Here is a 20,699-nt window from a genome sequence, read left to right on the forward strand (position 1 = left end):
ATTAGCTACCATTACCATTAGCTCCAGGTTAGCTCGGTCAGCTCTTAGCTACAGGCAGCTCGGAGTTTGATGGGTGTCAGTCATCCACCCCCACCTTCACAGTCCACCCTCTCAGTTTCCACCTCTTTGCCCATTTTTGGATTTTCCGGGAATGACAACACACATGACGCTGCCAAGATGGCGACGGTGGGAACCACCCAATGAGCTTCAATTCAGCTCTTCAGAAACCATACGGCGGACATCACAGAGGCTCCGTCCATCTTTTAGTCTATGGTTTTAACATACGTCAACTGTAAATCATTGAAAACCAGAAAAGCCTCATGTTTGAATGTAAATTACATGTTTGTGTCTTAGCAAATGGCTTGACTAGTAGACAACATGTGTTGTTGAACCTTAATTCTGAACAGAAACAAAGATGTTTCTAAGGAACTGAGGGCTTTATTTACTTCTTTGTGAAAGGAAAACTAGAACCTTTTTTCTTTGTTTTATACCGTGTAATAAAACCAGAAAAGCCTCATATTTGAATGTAAATTACATGTTTGTCTCTTAGTAAATGGCAGTGTGAAAATTTGATTGAAGTTGTTTTTTTTTGTGTGTGTGAATGGATCGAAGCACCCTCACAATCAAGTTAACAGGGACAAAAAGATAGACTTGCCACCTCCAGGTCTACTTGTGAATAGGCTTGAAGGTAGGATTAAGGGGTGGACCATCTCTCCGGGCAGCTATAAAGGGAGCATCACTGCTGTGGAGGCTCATAAATGGCTACGGTGATGCTGTAAAGGGCAAAGAGGCAGTATGTGGTGAGTAATAAAAATGGATGCTGTGGGCCCTAAGAGAACCACTTGGTGGTCCCAAAGCAGGAGAATGTGGGATCTGAAATAAACTACTAAACCTTTCAAGATAAAACATATGATGCTTAAAATCAGTAAATCATACAGTATTATAACCCTTTGGTCATCTCTGTTTTCTCTTCTCTTCTCTTATTTTCTCTTCTCTTTTTGCTTTTTTCTGAACTGAAAATGTTGTTCAGGTTGTACAGCATTCAAATACTGTTGTGAAGGTTTTTAGTTTTTCTTTGACAAGGGTTCACAGTCTATCAGTCCAAGTATATTGAGAACTTAGAACAAAAGTTAAATGTGAATTATTTGCTTTTAGACAGACTTAACTGAATTGGACTCTTAGCCTTTATGTGGCTTAGATCATATCTATAAGATAGCACCAGTATTGATGATTCTAGAGAGCTACCATGGCTTGTGGAGTACCACAAGGATAAATTCTTGTACCCCTCATTTTTAACCTGCACATGGTTGTATTCTTCTAGAACACTGTCAGTCTCATCTTGATTCAACACTACAAGTAAACCATATAATAAGTCATATCCTGAAAGTGATCTGAGAGATACACATCCATTAAATTATTCATTACCTGTCATATTCTGTGGTTTCACATATAGTTTCCACACTCTAACTTAGTTATCCTAACTTTCTGTCAAGTAGAAAAAAAAATGCTGGTTGTAGCCTTCAAAATGGGAAACTCCAACAATACTTGAAATTATAGGAAATAGATACTGTCTTTGCACTTTAAATGGACATTGAGCTAAAATGTTTTTAAATTTCTTATACTACTAATTTATTAATAAAGCTGTCATTTATTAAAAAAAAAACACTCCTCAGCTGTTCTTTCACATCTGCAATATTTTTACTGTGTTCAATCCTTCTATCCAGCCTATATAAAATGACACAACCTCTGATACTGGCCATGGTTTGATTATAGTGTGAACATATAAGGACATATTCCCTCATTTGTCACCCCATCTCTTTATGCTTATCTATATTTTCTGTCACCCACAAAGCGTTTACGTTTGACTTGTAGAAAACATGTGTTTGCAGGATGTTTAACGAGTGTGGGGTATGAATGTACTAAATATGAACCTGAATTCTGAACAGACACAAAGATGTTTCTAAGCAACTGAGAGCTTTGGTTTTGTAAAGGTAAACAGGAAAACGTTTTTCTTTGTTTTACACAGTGTAGAAAAACAACATTTTAAAAAAGCTTTTTTTCAAGGTAATGCAGAAACTGTGGGAAAAAAAAAATCCTCGCTAAGACTAGATAATTACATGATGCTTTTTAGATACTCTCTTGTCTGTGAGATACACAGGGAGCTCTGCTCAGCAATAACATGTGGAATGGTAGAAGAAGGAGCAACAGCAGCAACAGCTCAGGTAACTAAAGCAGCGTTTTACCAACACAGTCGATGGACGAATTCTTTTGGATGCCCATGACTCTTAATGTCATGATGAGTGTGACATTAATAAAAAAAAAAAATCCTCAGATAAGCACATACTGCATATTTAAAGCTTCTTCCTGATAATTTATCCTCATGTCTCCTGTGAATTTCTAGATTTGCTGGTTTCATAAGAATTTCCATAACACGAGCTTTATAAGCTGACTTTGACCACATATTTATCTTTTGTAATTCTGGGCATGATATGCTGAACATGATGTTCTCTTCCATGCTTATTCAAAGCTAGGTTTGGCTGGAGTCAATCTAAATTCCAGCCGCTGTCATAAGCTGTACATCAGTGCTACCACCTGTCTGGATTGTTTCTTGGTCCAGCAGATGACTGACTTTTTTGGTGTGAATTTTCAGAGTTCTTTAAATAGTATTTATCTCCTTTATAATTAATAGGCACTCTGTAGAACTGTGTGATCAGTCATGCATGTAAGGACAACATCTATAATGGGATGTTTGACAAACAAACTGCTTGAATGTACATATGAACAGAAGTGAATGTTTTTTACTGTTCCCCTCTTTTGTTTCATGAGATAAACACCTACTGTAGCTGTTCAATGGTAAATGCAGACAAGAGAGCATTTATAATACTCTTCATGACAAGAAAGCCCATAGTAATATTTCCCACAAGGCCAAACTGTTCCTTTGAAGCGTTCAAAATATTCTTCCATTATTCAATGTATTACAGTTTATCAGTGGTTAAGTGACTTTTTTTCTATAAATTTTACATTCACTGCCACATCTGGCCTCCACCATGACATCAGAAGGTTTAAGCATCACATTAGTCTCAAAGAGAAAAATGAAGTTTATTCTTTTCTCTGATTCTTAGCTGCACAGGACGCCCTTGAATAACCAGATGTTACTTCTGATTGCATATCCCAGGAGGGCTGCTTCTGTGCATTACTGGCTGAGTGGTCATTAGCTCACTTTGCCTGGACACAGCTGCATGTATGAGTTACATGCATGTTTTCACTGAACTTCCGATGGTTATTATGTAACTCCAGGGTCAAGACTGGTAACTCCAGAAAAAAAAAAATCATATCTATATTCATAGGTAATAAAATAATGAAACTCTTGATCTTGAGGTGGGATTTTGCTAATTTAAGGGGATGGATTAATTATGTGACTTTTAAGTTACTTGAATGTGGAAAAGCTTGCTGAAGTATGCAACAGCATAAGCAGGTTAAGTTGAAAACTATGTATTTATTTTCCTTGTTTACAACCTCAGCAGATGTGGAGATCCAGAGGAAAAATATGTTTACTCACACCTAATTTAATTCATGTTCGAAACATGAATTAGATGGAGTTGCTGATTTGAACCACAGCAGGAGCTCATTTGTGAGCTCTATTAAAGAGGCGAGGGTGGCTGAATGCAGAGGTACGGTCTGGTTAGAATTTCCTCCTGTTGCACATGTACTAGCCACATGCTACATCTTTCAGGTCCTTTGTTTTGCTTCCTCCGGCAGCTTCTCGACAGGGAGCTTGTAATGAGTGGAATCTGAAGCCAGATGATCTGGACCAAGGAGACAGCAGCATCCATACTATGAGCTCTCATTAAGCCAACACTTGGCTTCTTCACAATATGATAAATAGGAGGTACAATTACCACAGAGACAAAACGATGTGACAAAAACATTAGAGAGGGTTGGTCGTCTACAAATGGACACACAATGCCTGAAGCCTGAGACAGTTTTCTCTGCTATAGATGAGGCATCTGAAGGAGAGAAGCTATTTTTCTAATAAGAAATGCAAAATTGTGGGAAAAGTCTAACATTTGTTCAAACTAAGGCATTTTTCCAAATTCTTCCTAACCTGACATTTCTCAGCAGTATTTTTCAAATCTTTAATGCATTCTTTGTCTTTATAGAAATACAGCTGACACGATGACATATGTTGTATGTTCAGCTTTTAAACAGTACAGCTACTTACTGACGGTCAAGTGCCACAATTTGTCAGTGTCTGCTAATGTTGTTCGCTTATGACAGAAAAGGAGTGGTGACACATTTTCCTTATTTTATTTCAATTCTCTACATCTTCTTGCCCACTGATCCTCACTAGTTTGTGTATCACTGTGTGGTAAGTGCTATGAAGGGATGACACATTTTAACAGCGTAACAAGAAAAAAAAAAAAAAAGCATGCAAAAAGATTAAATGACACACAAAATGTGGTTGAAGTGGAATGCTATTTTTACACAGTGCCATGAGATCATGTTGCCTTTTCCACAGAAAAAAAAAAAAAAAAGACCAGCAACTTCCATTTACTCAGGCTATGGGTGAAATGACTCAAACTGTAGACTTGGGTAAACACAGCCTGACAAGAATGTTGCACATAGAGGCTCTGATGGGAAACAAATCCACAAATACAAATAAAAGAAATGCATTTGTTTTACCAGTGGGCAAGGCAATTGGCAACTCAGCCTCAGTCCTGCTGAGGGTTTACTCCTTTAGCCCAGTCCAAAGCAAAAGTCATTTTTCTAAGATACTCATCAAAATTACTGCCTATAGTACAGCCAAATGTCATGTTGTGGTAGTCTGATAGTTCAACCAAGTTAACGGTGGCTTTAATGTGTAGTGTTGGCACACTTAGTGTAACCATGCTTCTGCCAAAGGGAAAAAATTAAGTTGCCTTATTTTTTATCAAGTGTACCAGCGACTCCTGATGATATAAAAGTGTGTTTGTTGAAAAGGGAGCCATGCGGTTTGTCTAAAATGCTAAAATTGTGGGCAGAACTGATGAACAAAGATTTGAAACCCAACAAGAAGAGCTATAAAGTGTGTGGTACTAAATGTCATTATGTACTACAATGCCCACTTTATGAAGTTGGAAACCCACCATGTACAAATGTAAATGAATGCAAAAGAAGTGACTTACTGTATGCAACAACAATGAAACTGAAACTTAACTGGCTGAACTGATATATTTAGAGCTGCAAGCAGAACAGTAAGCATCTTAATATGCATGCAAAAGCACTTGTCAATGAATGTGTTCGTATTTCCATGTGTGTTCATTTGCATGTGCATACTTGCATGGTAATTGGCGTTAAATAGGGAATAAGAGATGTCATGCCTGAGATTGAAATTACTTTTTTGCACTATTTGTTAACTGACTGAAACAGACTGTTCATCCAGCTGACTGGTTATGGGTGCGTATAATAACAATTAACTTAAAACTTGCTAAGATGGCTTAAACAACAAATCATCCTTTGATACAAGATCCCACTAGAAAAATCATACTGTCTCTGTTGCAGCAGCCCACAAACGGTATTTAGTCCCATTGCAATGCTGTTCAATATTTGCATTCGCATCAGAACGTCTTTAATTGACACAATGACAAAGCACATTGTCCCTGATTGATGCACTTGCTGCAGCAGTGACCGAAATAGGCTGATGAAATGACCCTGGCACAGTTGCTTAAAACTGAGTGGAACAAACAATCCACCAAAATAATTCAAGAATTATTCAACATCTTTTTTTTAAGAAAATACATATACAGAAATAACTGAGGTTTCAAATTGAAAACTAAAATAAAGTCAAGATTAAAAGAAAATACGAGCCAATAAATCAGCCAAAATCAAGAAGGCGGTATTTGATGAAAGTTTTTTATGTCTCACCACTGAAACAGTTTACTTTTTTTTCATTTTTTTTTCTTTTTTACTTTAATTCATAATATTTTTTAGCAATTTCCTTAACCATGTTAACAATAAAAGAATCACACACACCCAGACACACGACCACCTCTCACTACGTGCAGGCGGGTGACGTACGTTGTTGCTCATACCAATAAATCAGAACAATTAATCCATGACAAAAAGAGCTGAAATGTTTCTGCTTTATGCAAAAATGTTTTTTTTTTTTCGTGTTCTTAGAATATCAAAAACGGATCACGTGATACGATTAACATTTTTACACTAAACTATCATGTCATAACGTGATACATTTCACGTTTGTACAATAAAACTGTCACATAATATAATCTATCTATCTATCTATCTATCTATCTATCTATCTATCTATCTATCTATCTATCTATCTATCTATCTATCTATCTATCTATCTATCTATCTATCTAGCTATCTATCCATCCGTCCGTCCATCCATCCATCTATCTATCTATCTACTCTAGATAACCACACTATTTCCTAAATAATTTAATTATTTAAGTTTTTCTTTAAAAATAACATTTACTGGTTCAAGACTTTAAGGTAAGAAATTTAGTTTTTTCCTCACACTTCATTCATTCATTCATTCATTTATTCATTCATTCTGGTTGTACATGATGAGGTATTTGTACACACAATACTCTGTTGTATTTAAGTTTTTTTTTTAAAAATAGTTTTGATTTGTTCATAAAAAAAAAAAAATTGTATTATAAAACCCTGGAAATCCATCAAACAACAACAAAAAATATCAAAATGACAAATAAAATGCAAGTAATGATGTACAGAAATCTGGAACAGAAATTATATAAATCAGAGAAAAATAAAATGAAACCAACACTTTGATCAAGTAGATAAAATGTCTTTCATGCTTTTCTATAAAATGTTGATAACCACTTCTTATACTTGGGGAGCAGCTGAAATAATATCTGGAACAGTGAGATCAGCTGCTGTGGGAGGAAAAAAACTGTCCCTCCTTTTAATATTTATTCTTTCCAAATGGGACTTGATACTTTAATTTCCTCTCCTCTTGTTCCCTTTAATTCAGCTTTAATGACCAGATTATAAAGTCAGACTGTCCTCACAGTGACCCAAATACACTCTGACCACTAAGTGCTCATTGAAAAGTTGATCAACATTAAGTGAGCTTAAATGTGCTAAAGAGCATCAATCCTTCTAAAAGCAATCAACCATTTTATGTCACTCGGTGAACCAATTTGTAATGCTCAACTTTCCATTAGGCGTCAAAACCATTATATTATGCTTTTATACCTTCTAGGCTGCCAGAAAACATTTGTTCTACATTTAATCATCTATAATCTTTGCATTGCTAATTTACTGATGTTTTCAATGAATTTCGTGACTATTCATAAATAGGCCTGCTTAAAATGCAGCTCCCTCTGGTAGGTAATGGCTTATTGATTCTTAGGAAATGAGCAAAACATCCACAGAGACAATTGACAGGTATTTGTGAGGCATGCTCAAGGACAATTTACTAGGTCAGATGCTTGATAATGCCGGACTATGAACCAAACTGCCAGTCAAAAGGGCAGAGTCTCCTCTCAGTCTGGAGTGACCTGTCCATTTCAGGGACACTGAGCATCGACTGGATGACGAAATGGAAAAGAGTCGATCAGAAGCAGCTGCTGAAACATGCTGACTTTAAGAGTTATGTTTGGCATTATTGTGAACTCAGGCTAGTGCTGATATGATATATCACACTGGCAGAAAATAAAAAAACAACCTGATGTTAAGGCCACACTGACTTGTTTATCACTTCCTTATCAGATGTAGATAAAATATGTTGTCTTAAAATGAAGAAGAAAATAAAATATTAACCAAATGCCATCCATCATTGTCTTTAAAAAGGGATCCTCTTAAATATTCAACACAGCTTGCAATGTTGCAGCAAATAAACAAAGCGGAAGTAAAGATGAGGAGGGGTTTAGATTACACCTTTAAATAAGAATATTTTTAAATAACAAGTTATACAAATGCTGTCACCATCTATGGCACATAACAATAAGCAAGAAACAAACAACATATGCTTTACACCGGTCAAAACAACCCACTAACACCTGCTAACATCCAGCGAAATGCAACGTAAGCGTACAGGACAGAAACAACATTCAGTCCGGCTTTGAATAACTCTGCCGTTAATCGGCTTGGTATCAACGATGACAGAACACCGTGGGTGCACACATTTAATCTCACTGGAGATGTTGCAGTCAGGGTAACACAAACTCTCTTTTTCTTCACAGACACATGTTTACTGACTATAATGTCTCACACAGAGGACATGAAACTGCAAGCAATGCTTCTGGACAAAAAGAGATGAGATTGTTATTTATTTATTTTTTTGTACATTGTGTTGAGGCAGATGCTGCTTTTTCTCTGCCCCACTGAGTGTGGCTGTTGTCTGCAGTCCATGCAAAAGTAGTACATTAACATAAATATCAGAAACACAGCCTGTAGTGTATTCCCATCCCTCCATGTTATTCTTTGACTCGCCTTCTCTCTGGCAAGATTGAGGTACCATCTATCTATACCTCTTACTACATCCAAGAAATAGAAAAGGCTTTACTTTGCTTGTCTGAGTTGGCGTTTGAGCCTTTGGTAAACTTGTTTAGATAACCCACTTTTTGCCGTAAAAAACTGTATTTTTCAGGGAAAACTTTGCTTGTTTCAGCAAGACAATGCCAAACCACAACCTGCAAGCATTACCACAACATGGTTCTTCAGTAAAAGAGTTTGTGTGTTAAATTGAGATGCCTACAGTTCAGATATTTCACACACTGAAAACATTTGATACATATGAAACGTATTGGGAAGCCATGACTAAGTAAGAGGACATGAAAATATTTCTTAGCTCCCAAGCTGAAAGTTGATAAAAGGCAGAGGTAAGGTAAGAGCGGTAAATAAGCCCCTGTGGTATCTTTTTTGAAATATGGTTTTAGCATCGAAGTTGAAAATATTAATTTAAATGACATTTTTACTTTTTATTTCCTAGATTTACAATGTTTTTGTTCGATGTGCAGGTCAACACAGGATTAAATGACTGAATAGCAATGAGTGCATGAAATGTATGGTTGTCTTTGTCGTGACTTGTGTTCTTGGCCAAACTTCTGCCTCATGGCTGCAGTTGTTTCATACTGACCTTTTGCTGCAGTTGTGCCTGCTCAGTTGTATTAAACAAACCATGCCTCTGGTAATGACCACGTATATACAGTATAGTGTTTTGTAAATCCTGGTTAAAACGATTTTAAAAGTAAACCTGCTAGAGCTTCTGAAGAGTCCAGTTCAGATGACAAAATTAACTAAAAATCAGTCATTATGATAATCATAATAGGTAAGATGTATTTTTAATGTCAGTACCACCACTCCACATGGCTCAAGTGGCGGCTGAGACACACATCACACTCAGCTGTTGTAGATACACTGATCTCTTCTCCTAAATGAGAAACCCTCACATTCTGCTTCACATGCACACCAGGTTGCCAGCAATCAGCCACAGTTATTTTGGTATTGAATAATATTGGTTATTTGCTCATTTTATGTTATTTAAACAAAAAAAAAAAAAAAAAAAACCATAAAATACTTACTAGTATACACATTTCCAAAACGCAAATGACAAAATATGAATGCAAAAGTTGTTGGTTGAACTGAAATAGCATGGCAAGATAACTGCTGCTTTCTAAAGGATTGCAAACTTAACAGCATGATGCGTCCTCACAAGTGTTGTGTGCTGTAAAGGGACAGATGGCCAAAATTTCAAGTGTTACATAATCAGCTCTGAGCTTGTCAAAAAAAAAAAAAAAATCTTGTATACACTATGCAGTCATGCTGTCCTCCAATTATTAGTGTAGTCTCTTAACAACAACAAGAAAATGTCACCCACTTGCTGCCTTAAGACACGTCCATCCAGTAGCTAAGGACTTAGTATTTATAGAGATACCTCCGCCAAGGCAGAGGTCATGTATTTGGCAGCGTTTGTCTTTCTGTTAGCAACAACACTCAAATAGTTATGGATGGATTTTAATTACATTTTCAGGAAATCTCAGAAATGGAATAAGGAAAAAGTGATTAGACTTTGGGGTGATCCAGATCACTGCTTGGAGCCCAAAATGTTTTAAAAGATTCTTTACTATGGGGAGATAGGGATAATTTTGCCATTGTTAGTTACTATTTAAAAAAATTATCAGTGGGGGAAAAAAAATCTTATTTTTCATCTCATCATGCTTTGTAGACCCAAAATAAAAATGTATGGTTAAGTCGGTGAACGCAGTCAAACAGTAGCCTGGAGCATTGAGTTGGTCTTATACCAAATCAGTGCTACAATGCACGATTTAGATCTATTAGCTCCAATCAAGGGCATTTTGTCTCCAACCCCAGTAAATCAAATAAGAAGTTCAGATTTTACAACAGTTTCAAACATCAAACCAAAATTTGCTGCAAAAAAGGCGTCACTATCCTTTGTAGTAGAAGTAAACACAGTTCCCACATGTTCATCCTTTTTAAAGGATGAAGTATCCACAGCTCTTATTAGTTTGAAAATGTGAAGAGAATTTCAGTTTTGTTTGATGTCAAATGCAATTTTTTGATTAAAAAGAAAAAAAAAAAAAACAAAAATGTTAGTTTCCACTTTTTTCTTACTGGACCTAAAACCAACAACATGAACAAAAACACAAACAAACAAACAAACAAAAAACAAACAAAAAACAAAACAGACATCCTTGCACAATATGCTTGTTTTACATTAGTCATGAAAGAGTCTGAATGTTTTGTCAGTGACCCCTAAACGCAGCGCAGCTCCTAATATCAAACACATCTATCTCTGGGGATCTTACTGAAACCCCAGAGCAGCTGTTGTTGTCATCCTCAGCTCTCATGCTACTGGTAGCATGAGAGCTGAACATTTGCATACTTTCAGCCTTGTACATATCTATTACAATGTCCCTCTGTGTGTGTTTGCCATACTGATAACAACAAATACTGTGTTTCCATCATCAAAATAAAACACACACAGTGACCTTTCTAGTTGTAAAACACAGACATGGTTGAGTCATATGCTGGTGACATGATAAACTAATTTAACACATAAACAGTAGTTCAGTGTAGCTGACAGTTAATATTATCCAGTCTGGTTAAATTCAGCTCTATGTTATGCTTATTTGCATTTTCCTTAGACTTGAATTTGCATGGCATCAGTCATTATCTGGAAATAAGAGCGGGGTGATCTAACCAAGCGGCAGTCCGGAAAACGGTGGTATGGTTAGTCTGCCATGAAAGTTCAGCGTCAGCTTTAAGCAAGCTTTAGTGGCATACACTGACTAGACAGTGTAATGGAAAAAGGCTCCTCTTACAACTGAGGAGTCTGAATTAAAGAAAAAAAAAAAATACTGCAATAAGTCTAATAGAAAATCATAACAGACAAAAAAAAAAAAAAAAAAAAAAAAAAAATTTTTTTTTTCCTAGCAGATTTCTCTTTCAATAAACCAAAATATTTAACAAGAGAACTGGACTGGATATAAAAAATAATATTGATCCGGACAGAATAAGCTGCTCAGCAGTATCATCAACACCTGCAGCTGTTACACAGAAAATAACTACAATGCAAAAATTTAATTTGAGCATGAGATCAATTATTCACTTCAGCAGCTGAAGACAATTTACAACGTCCACAGAATCTAAGAATATCTGGGTTAGTTTGCTACTGCATTTAGCACAATTTCAGAAACTTGGATTAACAATGAGAAGGAAGAAGATTTTGAACTCGATGGTTATGAATTTAATTATATCAACAGGACAACCAAAAATGGAATGAAAATATGGAAAATTGTTTAAAATTTAAAACTATTTAAAAAACTACTGCAGCTGTGGATAGCTTACTTGAGTGATTCACAATGGACATTTGCTTAGACAAGATCAAGGACATAATGATTAGTTGTAAATTTAGTTTTAAATGGTCTTGTTTTGCCTTATTTATCTGAGCTTCTCCACAGCTCTACTCCTTCTCAGTCCCTCAGGTCAGCTGATCCTGGTCGTCCCCAGCTCTAAACGGAAGCTCAGACAGGATAGGGCCTTCCTAATCTGTGCACTTAAATTATGGAATAACCTACCTTTCCCTATTCGCCAGGCTCCCTCACTCTCCACTTTAAAACCTGTCTTAAATCTCACTTTTACTCATTGGCCTTTAACCCAACCTGAGACTTTTATTTATTTATTTTTTGATGATGGTGATGGTTGTATAGATCTCTAGAATCAAAAACATGTCAACAACACAAAAGGTTGTGTACATTTGTGGTGATTTTAACATCGACCTATTGAATCCAAAGAAAAATAAAGACCTTAATAAACTCATTGTTCAGAACTTATATTCAACAATCACCAAACCAAGCAGGCTCACATCCCACTCTGCAACTCCAACAAACAATATTTTTACAAAAACGTTTTTAAAAACAACATGGGAAGCGGACTCTTACTAATAGACATCAGTGACCACTTACCTATTTCTGCTTTATATAAATGTAATTATAGAAAGAAAAATGATACAAATAATTATAGATACTGTATATATGAATGAAAACAGAGGAAGCCATGACTGCACCAAAAAATAACCTAATGATGCAGAAGTGGGACATCATTTACAAGGAAATAGATAGTGAAAAGCATAAGGAAGTTCTAAAAATAAATAAATAAATAAAGAACAAAAGAAGCAAAGTGTAGGAAAATATAAGAAATATAAAAATAACCTAACTTATATTATGAGGACATGTAAGAAAGAATATTAGAATAAATTACTGTAAAAAAGGTATATTTAATGTTATAATTTGCAATGTGAGAAAAGAGTCCAAAAGCACTAATTACCCAAAATACTTCACTGAAAATGACATAACCAATAATAATAATATGGAAGATGTGGTGAATGGTTTTAACAGATTCTTCATAAATGTGGGACCTGAATTAGCAACAAAAATAAAGGAACCAGAGACAACAGAATAAGGAGGTGTAGGAGATTTGGTTGACAGAAACCCAAGTAAATTTTTTCTAAAAGCAGTTGGTAAAAAAGAAATCAAGGAGTTAGTAAGAAACTGTAAAAAAAACAAAACAAAACAAACAAAAAACTCTACAGACGTTACTGAAGAAATCACAAAACCACTGACCCACATCTACAACTTGTCTCTGTAATTGGATACATTTCCAGACAAAATGAAAATAGCAAAAGTGATACCACTGTTTAAAACGGAGGAGAATAGACACCATCTCACAAACTACAGGCCTGTTCCTTTACGCTCACGATTCTCCAAAATACTTGAAAATTATTTGCAGATAGATTAAACAAATTCATTGAAAAACACAATTTACTTTCAGAAAGGCGGTATGGATTCAGAACAGACAGACCAACATCTCTGGCATTAATCGACTGAATGGAAGAAATCACAGATTGTATAAACAGCAAAAAAATAGCAGTTGGAGCATTCTTGGATCTTAAAAAAAGCCTCCAATACTATTGATCACAACACAGGATTAACTAAACTTTAAAGATACTGAATAAGGGGGGTTGGTTTGAGCTGATTAAAAATTATTTATGAAACAGGTAACAGTTTGTGCAAATGGGTGAATATAAATCAGAGAATATGGAAATCACAGGGGTCAGTATTAAAGTCCAAAATTATATATAATATATACCAATGACAGTTGCCTAGTATCAAATTAACAGAAATTTGTTTTATTTGCAGACGAAACAAATATTTTCTGTTCTGGGGAGCATTTGCAGCAGATTTTGGAGATGATTACAACAGAAACAAACTAAAACTGTGGGTTGATAGAAATAAATTATCATTAAATCTGAACAAAGGCTCAACAGGATCACGTAGAACTGAAAAATGATAATACACAAACAGAAAGAGGAAATCAAATAAAATTTCTTGGTGTAATCTTGGACCAAAAAATTTGCTGGAAGAACAAAGCTGGCAAAATGCACTGTAAGTCTTGGAAAAATAAGTCATATTCTGGATCCAAATGATTACATATCCTGTTTTTATCTATCCTGTGTGGAGATTTGGGGAAACATTTATAAAAGCACGCTACAGCCGACGTTCACACTTCAGACAAGATATATACGACATCCATTTTTATGGATGTCGTATATATGTTTATTAGGTTGTACATATATTAATTTGGATATTTATGTAGTATATGCATATTATGTTGTAAATAAATATATAAACCATAATGAGGAAAAAGGTGTGGGAATTCTAAAAAAGTGCATAATATTCCCAATTTTTCAGCCTTCTTTATTTTATGATTTGATGATGCAATATTATTATTATTCTTTTTTTTTCTTTTTTAAATTTTTCTTTTTTAATCTAGTTTTCTCTTTTATTTGTTTGAAATAAATAATTTAATTCATCCATTCATTCATTTCAGACCAATTTAACAGCATGAAAACAGGAAACAGTCCAAAAAGAGCATTATTTTTGTAGCAATCATAGTATAAATACTTATAATTTGTTACTGGAATACTTCGGGACGACCACCTCCGACAGCTTGAAATGACTTCCTTTATAAATGAAATTTTCTCTCTCACACACACTAGTAGAATTTCTTTCATACAAACTAGTGAAATGTGATTTCAGAAATTTCACAATAGTGTGTGAATGATTTCAGTGTTCTGTATGAGAGCACTGGTGTATAGTATACTGCGGTGCAAACATTGTCATGTTTTGAAAAAGAGCCATGCATAAGTAAATGCCACTTAAATGCCCATCCCGAATCACAACTTATTTAAATTTTTTTGATTCAAGCACCATTATTACTCACACTTTCAACTGGTAAACAACATCTAGGAGTTTGCTTAAGATAAACATCAGCTAAAGGTTTTGTGACAAGTGGTTGAGCAACAACTCAGGCCCGACAGTTACCCGTGTTGTGGTAATTAATCTGCTTAATGGAGGAGTATTCTATTTCTATTGAGGGCAGAATATTATTAAGCTATAAGGCCTTGTATATAATATATTGTTCACTTATACTTCCTTATATATCTTACTATGTGGAGTTGTGGGGGTCGACTTTTAAAACGACTATAAATTCAATAGTCATACTACAAAAACGAGGTATACGTATTATTAATAGGGCTGGTTACTATGATCACACTAATCCAATGTTTATAAAATCCCATGTTCTGAAATTTAAGGATTTGGTATATTATAAAATAATGCAAATCATGTTTAGAGCTAAAACAAAGTCACTCCCAGACGGTGTACAAAGGTTTTTTTTTTCAACACAGGAGTACAAATATGATTTGAGAGATGTTTGTAAGTTTACTGTACAAAAAGCTAAAAAAGGGATTAAAAGGAGATGTATTTCTATTGTTGGGGTTAAATTATGGAATAATGTTAATAAAAATGTTAGAAGGCGCAAATCGCTTTTGGTTTTCAAAAGAATGGTTTATAAAGCCATTTTTGAGGGTTACAATTGTGAATGATTTTTTTTATTTTGCTATTATGTTTATTTTTGAAGGGTAGCTTAAACTAAAAAGAAAGGATAGGCATATATAAGCATTATGCTTCAGCCTGTGCCTTTACAGTCACTACCTAATACAAAGATTGTTGACTAGTTTATATTGTCCAGAATGTTTATATTTATTGTATTGTGTGTGATGACTGAATAAAAATACTACTACTACTACTACTACTTTACGGAGCTGTGCAAATCACCCTGTGGTCCGCAGATAAAACAAAGTGCTGACTTTAAATTTGGCCTCAAGAAAATATATGAAAAGAAATCAAAGTCTAGGGCTGGGAGATATGGCCTAAAAATAAAATCTCCGATTTTTTATAACCAAATCCGATTTCCGATTTTAATCGATTTTTTTTCTTTTCTTTTACAAAACATAAATAGACTTATTAAAAACATTTATTTGTTTATACAGATGAATGCCAGCAAAAATAAAGCATATAATGTCATAGCTTTTCCACCATATAAACAACTTACACTGAAATATGAGACACAATGTATCCGTGATCTCTTTCCATCTGGATCCTTATCGTACAGGATCCACTGCAGAAATAATTCCCCTGATGAAGGTTGTCTTAACTAGGGTTTGTGAGTTAAGTTCACTTTGCATCTCATAGAGAGCAGCATTTCTCACTGCAGTTATAGGCACAGCTAAATCCCAGGCATGAGTGAAGGGTCACTTCACTGAAAATCTGTCAGACAAACACCGTTCTGGTGTGGAGTGAGGGCTAAGTCTGCTGCTAACTTACTGTAAAAAAAAATCCTGATTTTCATAAAAATAAATCTACTTAAATAGAAAATTTGATTTATCGATTTTATCGATTAATCGCCCAGCCCTATCAAAGTCACATATAATTTCAGCAAAACTAGTATGATTTCCAGTGTGTCACATAAAGCTTGTCAGGATTCAAGGGTGAACTCCATAGACCCCTTTGTTTAAGCAGTTATTGAGAGAGCGAATCCAGCAAGAACCAAAAAAAATGTAAGATGTGACTCATACTGCACTTGAATTGCAGTGTGAAAGGCAAGGTCATGCAAGAAACAACGACCTTATCTTAGTTTAAGTCTCCTAAACAAGTAATTTGAGTGATTCCATTGCGATCTGTCCAGCTCTTAATGTGGACTTTATGTATTAAAAAGGTTTGCTCTTGGTGACAAATCAAAGTCACAACACCAAGAGATGCCATGTGGTTATTATTGGTATTATTCAACACCCTGAGATGGAGAATGGTGCAGCAAAAGAGGTTTCCAGACAACCCTCCATGAGTAGCCCATCCTATTAAGTTATGGAAGATATAAACTTGAATATAGCATCTGACCCATGAATGGAAATGTCATGGATGGATGAATAAGTGTGATAATAGAGACTCACCTGGTCCTCAAAGGACAGGGCCTGTCCAACGTCACGAGGGAACCCGTCTATGACAATACCGTTGGCATCGGGGATCTTCATAATCTTCTGCTTTATTTCAGTTATTGTGGTCTCCTGGAAAACAGCAAAAGCAACATGATTCATTATTACCATCATTCCGACCCTCCGCTGTAAATGTCAAAACAGCAATAACTGAGATTTCTACTCTCAAGACAAACAACTGCCATATCTGAAGGAAGACCTTTGAATTTTTGATCAATACAAATAAAATAGCGGAAGGGTGGGAGTTCTTCAGGAAAGAGACCCAACAACAAATGATAGAAGAGCAATTACAACTTCAGTTCAGCAAAGGCAGTACATTGGACCATTCAACAATAAAATCAGCCTGTTTATCTGATGATTGTTTAACATTTTTTGTGTCTGCAGCAGAGTGAAGGGCTCCCGAAGCCAGAGTGCCAACATGTCTTAGCATCACTTACTTCTTCATGGCTGGAGGAGGTCACCATGTTACAGCACATTTCTCCAGGCAAAATGCATGTTGCAATATGGCAGCGATACACGAGCAAAGCTCTGAACTAAAAATAACACGGATAATGCAGACATTTAATTTTCCTTTGACATCAGAATGTGAGCAGCGACACAGCAGACAATGCAGAGATTAAACCTAATCTAGATTCCACAAAAGAGATTAATGCATAAAATCAGAAAAGCTAATCTAAGAAAAGCCTCCTGATTCTCTGCGTGGATTGGAGGTTTTCACAGGAGTGAAAGGGAACCAAATGATCATTTGTGATTCTTGTAGAGGCAGTCCACCTCCAGCACTATGCAGCAGACAAGCAGATTTAAAGAGTCATCACAGATACATGGTCCAACATCACTCCGGCTCACTCATTCACTGTACACAACAAGCGCTTGAAGCCTTTTTCTGCACAGAGCAGGAGACTGTGAGCTCAGACAGCTGCTTTGCGTCATCCCTAACAGGTGTAGGGTTGCATGACTGTAATTTTTGCATCTATCAAATGTTCAACATATTTCATATCATGTACATGATACATGTCCTTTCTGTTCTATTTTTAAGAGCATAATATTGGTAAATTAGGGAATTTCTGGGGTGATACCAATAGCAATGTTAAAGATTATAGTTTAGAGGATAGTTAATATTAATTTGCTTTTATTTTCCAATTTCCGTTTAATACTGTGAAAATAATGAAACATGTATTATACAATAATAACTGAGCTGATTTGAAGCATTTCAGCCTCTCATCATATTGTCTTTGAATGAAAACAAAGTCTTTCTATCAAAAAGGTGTCATCAAAAGAAATATACAAATTTTAAACATATAAAAAAATGATAGGGCTTTATAGCCTGTTAAACAGATACTAGGCCAATGCTTACATGAAAAACAAATTTGACCAACCAATTAAATCAAACAAATTAATATTGCCAGACAAAGTTAACACCAGATAAACATGAACCACTTCCACTGGTTGATGTTATCCTGTTTACTCATAGGCTGGCTGCAGGAAACAAGCTGAATATCAGCCAATAAAAATGTTTTGCAGATATGTATGCACATCCTTAGTGCAAATATTCACAGTAAACCATGTGGGAGATAGACCGTGATAACAGGTTCGCTTTTCCTGAGCACTGTGATGAAATAAAGTAATAAAGAGTTAAAACCCTTTTATGATGCTGAATTTTGGGTTTGTTTGAACATTGTGTCAGCTGATGATGATGGTGCCATTATCTTTTGCACTTTTCATCTCTATGACTACAAAGCAAAGTTTCAAACTCTCCCTGGTGGAGTTAAAGCCATCATTATATTTCCTGACCAAAAGTATAAAAAATACACTCATCAACTGTTTTAACAGCCTCCTTAATTCTTGAATGTAATTGTGCTGATGTGCTCTTTAATTTGTGCTATTAGATTTATAAATATGGTATTTAACATCTGTTTTTGTTCCTATTTTTTTATTATAGATTCTCCAGATGTATGGTCTCCTCAGTTATAAAAGAATAGCCTTTTTGCTCATTGCTCAGTGGCCTAAACTATGTTGTCTTTATCCAAGATGGACCGTAAATGATTTTTGTAATAAGTAATTTCTTGAAATATATGTAGACTTCTGCAGTTCCTTTCTGTCCTTTTGTCAAATATTCTCTCCTTTGTTGTTTTATTCATTTTTGTTGCCAAATTGTTATTTATTATATTACCTTTCAAACAATTTTCTGTTTTTATATAAATCAAATTTTATTAATAAAGCGCTTTTCATGCACAAAGCAACACAACACACAAAGCTTTCAATAATAAAAACCAAAATATGCATATTAACAACAAAATTAAAAAGGCCTTAACACACTAGTGTATTTAACAGCAATTTAAAAACATATGTAGGCTCTAGATTCTCCTGCATAGTACTTTTGCTTTTTAAAATGCTGTCCTACATCTGTCAGTGATGTGCAAATAAAAGTCAGGAAAAGAAAAACATCTAAAATATTTAACACCAAGGCAACCAGGGTCATGAGTAAATGAAGGCTTGTCTGCATAAGGTTGAATGCTGTTATCAGTTATAGTGAAATCAGTATAAATACTCATGGCTGGAGCAACCATTGGTAGGAGGAGTTAACACAAAAATTGATTGGTCAATTTACGCTGCCTTGATCAGAAATGACAATGCAGTTTTAAATCATGAATATTGTCTGTGAATTTGTTTATTATGGTGCATTATTGTTTGTGCGTTAACCAACAAGTGATTGATGATGTTTGTTCTTTAAATCCGTGGATCCTTATTCTGTAAACAATTAATGACATAATAAACATTATACTTCTGCTTACCATCTACATTATACTTTAAACCAAACAGTATTCGAGTTGAAGAAAATATGATACACTGCTAATTACACGAGTACCTAAGAAGAAATGAAAAAAGATACTAAAAGTTATCAAAGAAACTGAAAAGCAACCCAAACTGCTCTACAGGGTAACACAGCAGTGAGTTCAAAAATGGCTCTGGGTTCTGCTGAGGTCCTGAAGTTTCTTCACAGTCTAAGAATATCAAAGCAAAAGTGCTTTTAGTCTGTATTTTAGAGCAGACTGTCAAACATCCAAGAGCCTCTCATGAGAAGACTGGTGGGATTTCTGGAGAATATAGGTTCATAAATATACTGAATCACATGACCCAGCAGTGAGACGACCAGGTCGTGAGTGAAGTGGTGCTTTGTGTATGTGTGTGTTTGCCATTATTAGAACATATGCACTGAGCGCAGAATAATTCCAGCTTCCAAAAATATATATATATAAAAAAATGTCCAGCCTTTTGAGAGAAATGCATGATCCTATGGACATTTAAGGAATTTTATGCATTCATTAGTATAGTAAAATTGAGATATGCCGCTATAAATCTAAACAATTCTGCAGCTTCTTACTAAACACAGCGGAATGACAGCGGTTCTCACGAATGATCAAAGTTACAGAAGACTGTTATTGACATGCAGGAACTGATGCCAGTAATTATTTTAGGCAACTTTTAGAGTGACGATTGAAAAATATCTTTGAGTCAAGCAGGATAAAACAAGAGGAAGATGCACATAAGACATCACTGAAGACCAGCTGTGACTCACTAAAATTGGAGCTCAGAGAAAAAGCAGTCTGTGGTTCTGCTGTTTAAAACGCTGCTGAACTTTCCACAGAATCATTAAGAAACAAAATCCTAAATTTATTTACAAAACTACTGATATAAAATTAAATGGCTGATAAGATGCCACAAGTGACTTTATCAAATCCAATGTTTGCTGCTTGACCTACTTTGCTGTTTGTTTTTCTGGTTTCTGGACTGACATCTGGACTGAATTGCTACAAGG

The 20,699-nt window shown here is 35.2% G+C and overlaps 1 protein-coding gene across 1 annotated transcript in view; it reads right to left on the bottom strand.

The window, feature by feature from the left end:
• ak5 (adenylate kinase 5) overlaps positions 1–20,699 on the bottom strand; it is a 116,444-nt gene that overhangs the window by 85,227 nt on the left and 10,518 nt on the right. Inside the window, exon 5 of the mRNA XM_041992747.1 lies at positions 16,841–16,954. Within this exon, the coding sequence (XP_041848681.1) occupies positions 16,841–16,954 (114 nt within the window). The remainder of the gene's footprint in view (positions 1–16,840; positions 16,955–20,699) is intronic.

This window comes from Melanotaenia boesemani, chromosome 8 (genome assembly GCF_017639745.1).
Source record: "Melanotaenia boesemani isolate fMelBoe1 chromosome 8, fMelBoe1.pri, whole genome shotgun sequence".
Taxonomy (NCBI): domain Eukaryota; kingdom Metazoa; phylum Chordata; class Actinopteri; order Atheriniformes; family Melanotaeniidae; genus Melanotaenia; species Melanotaenia boesemani.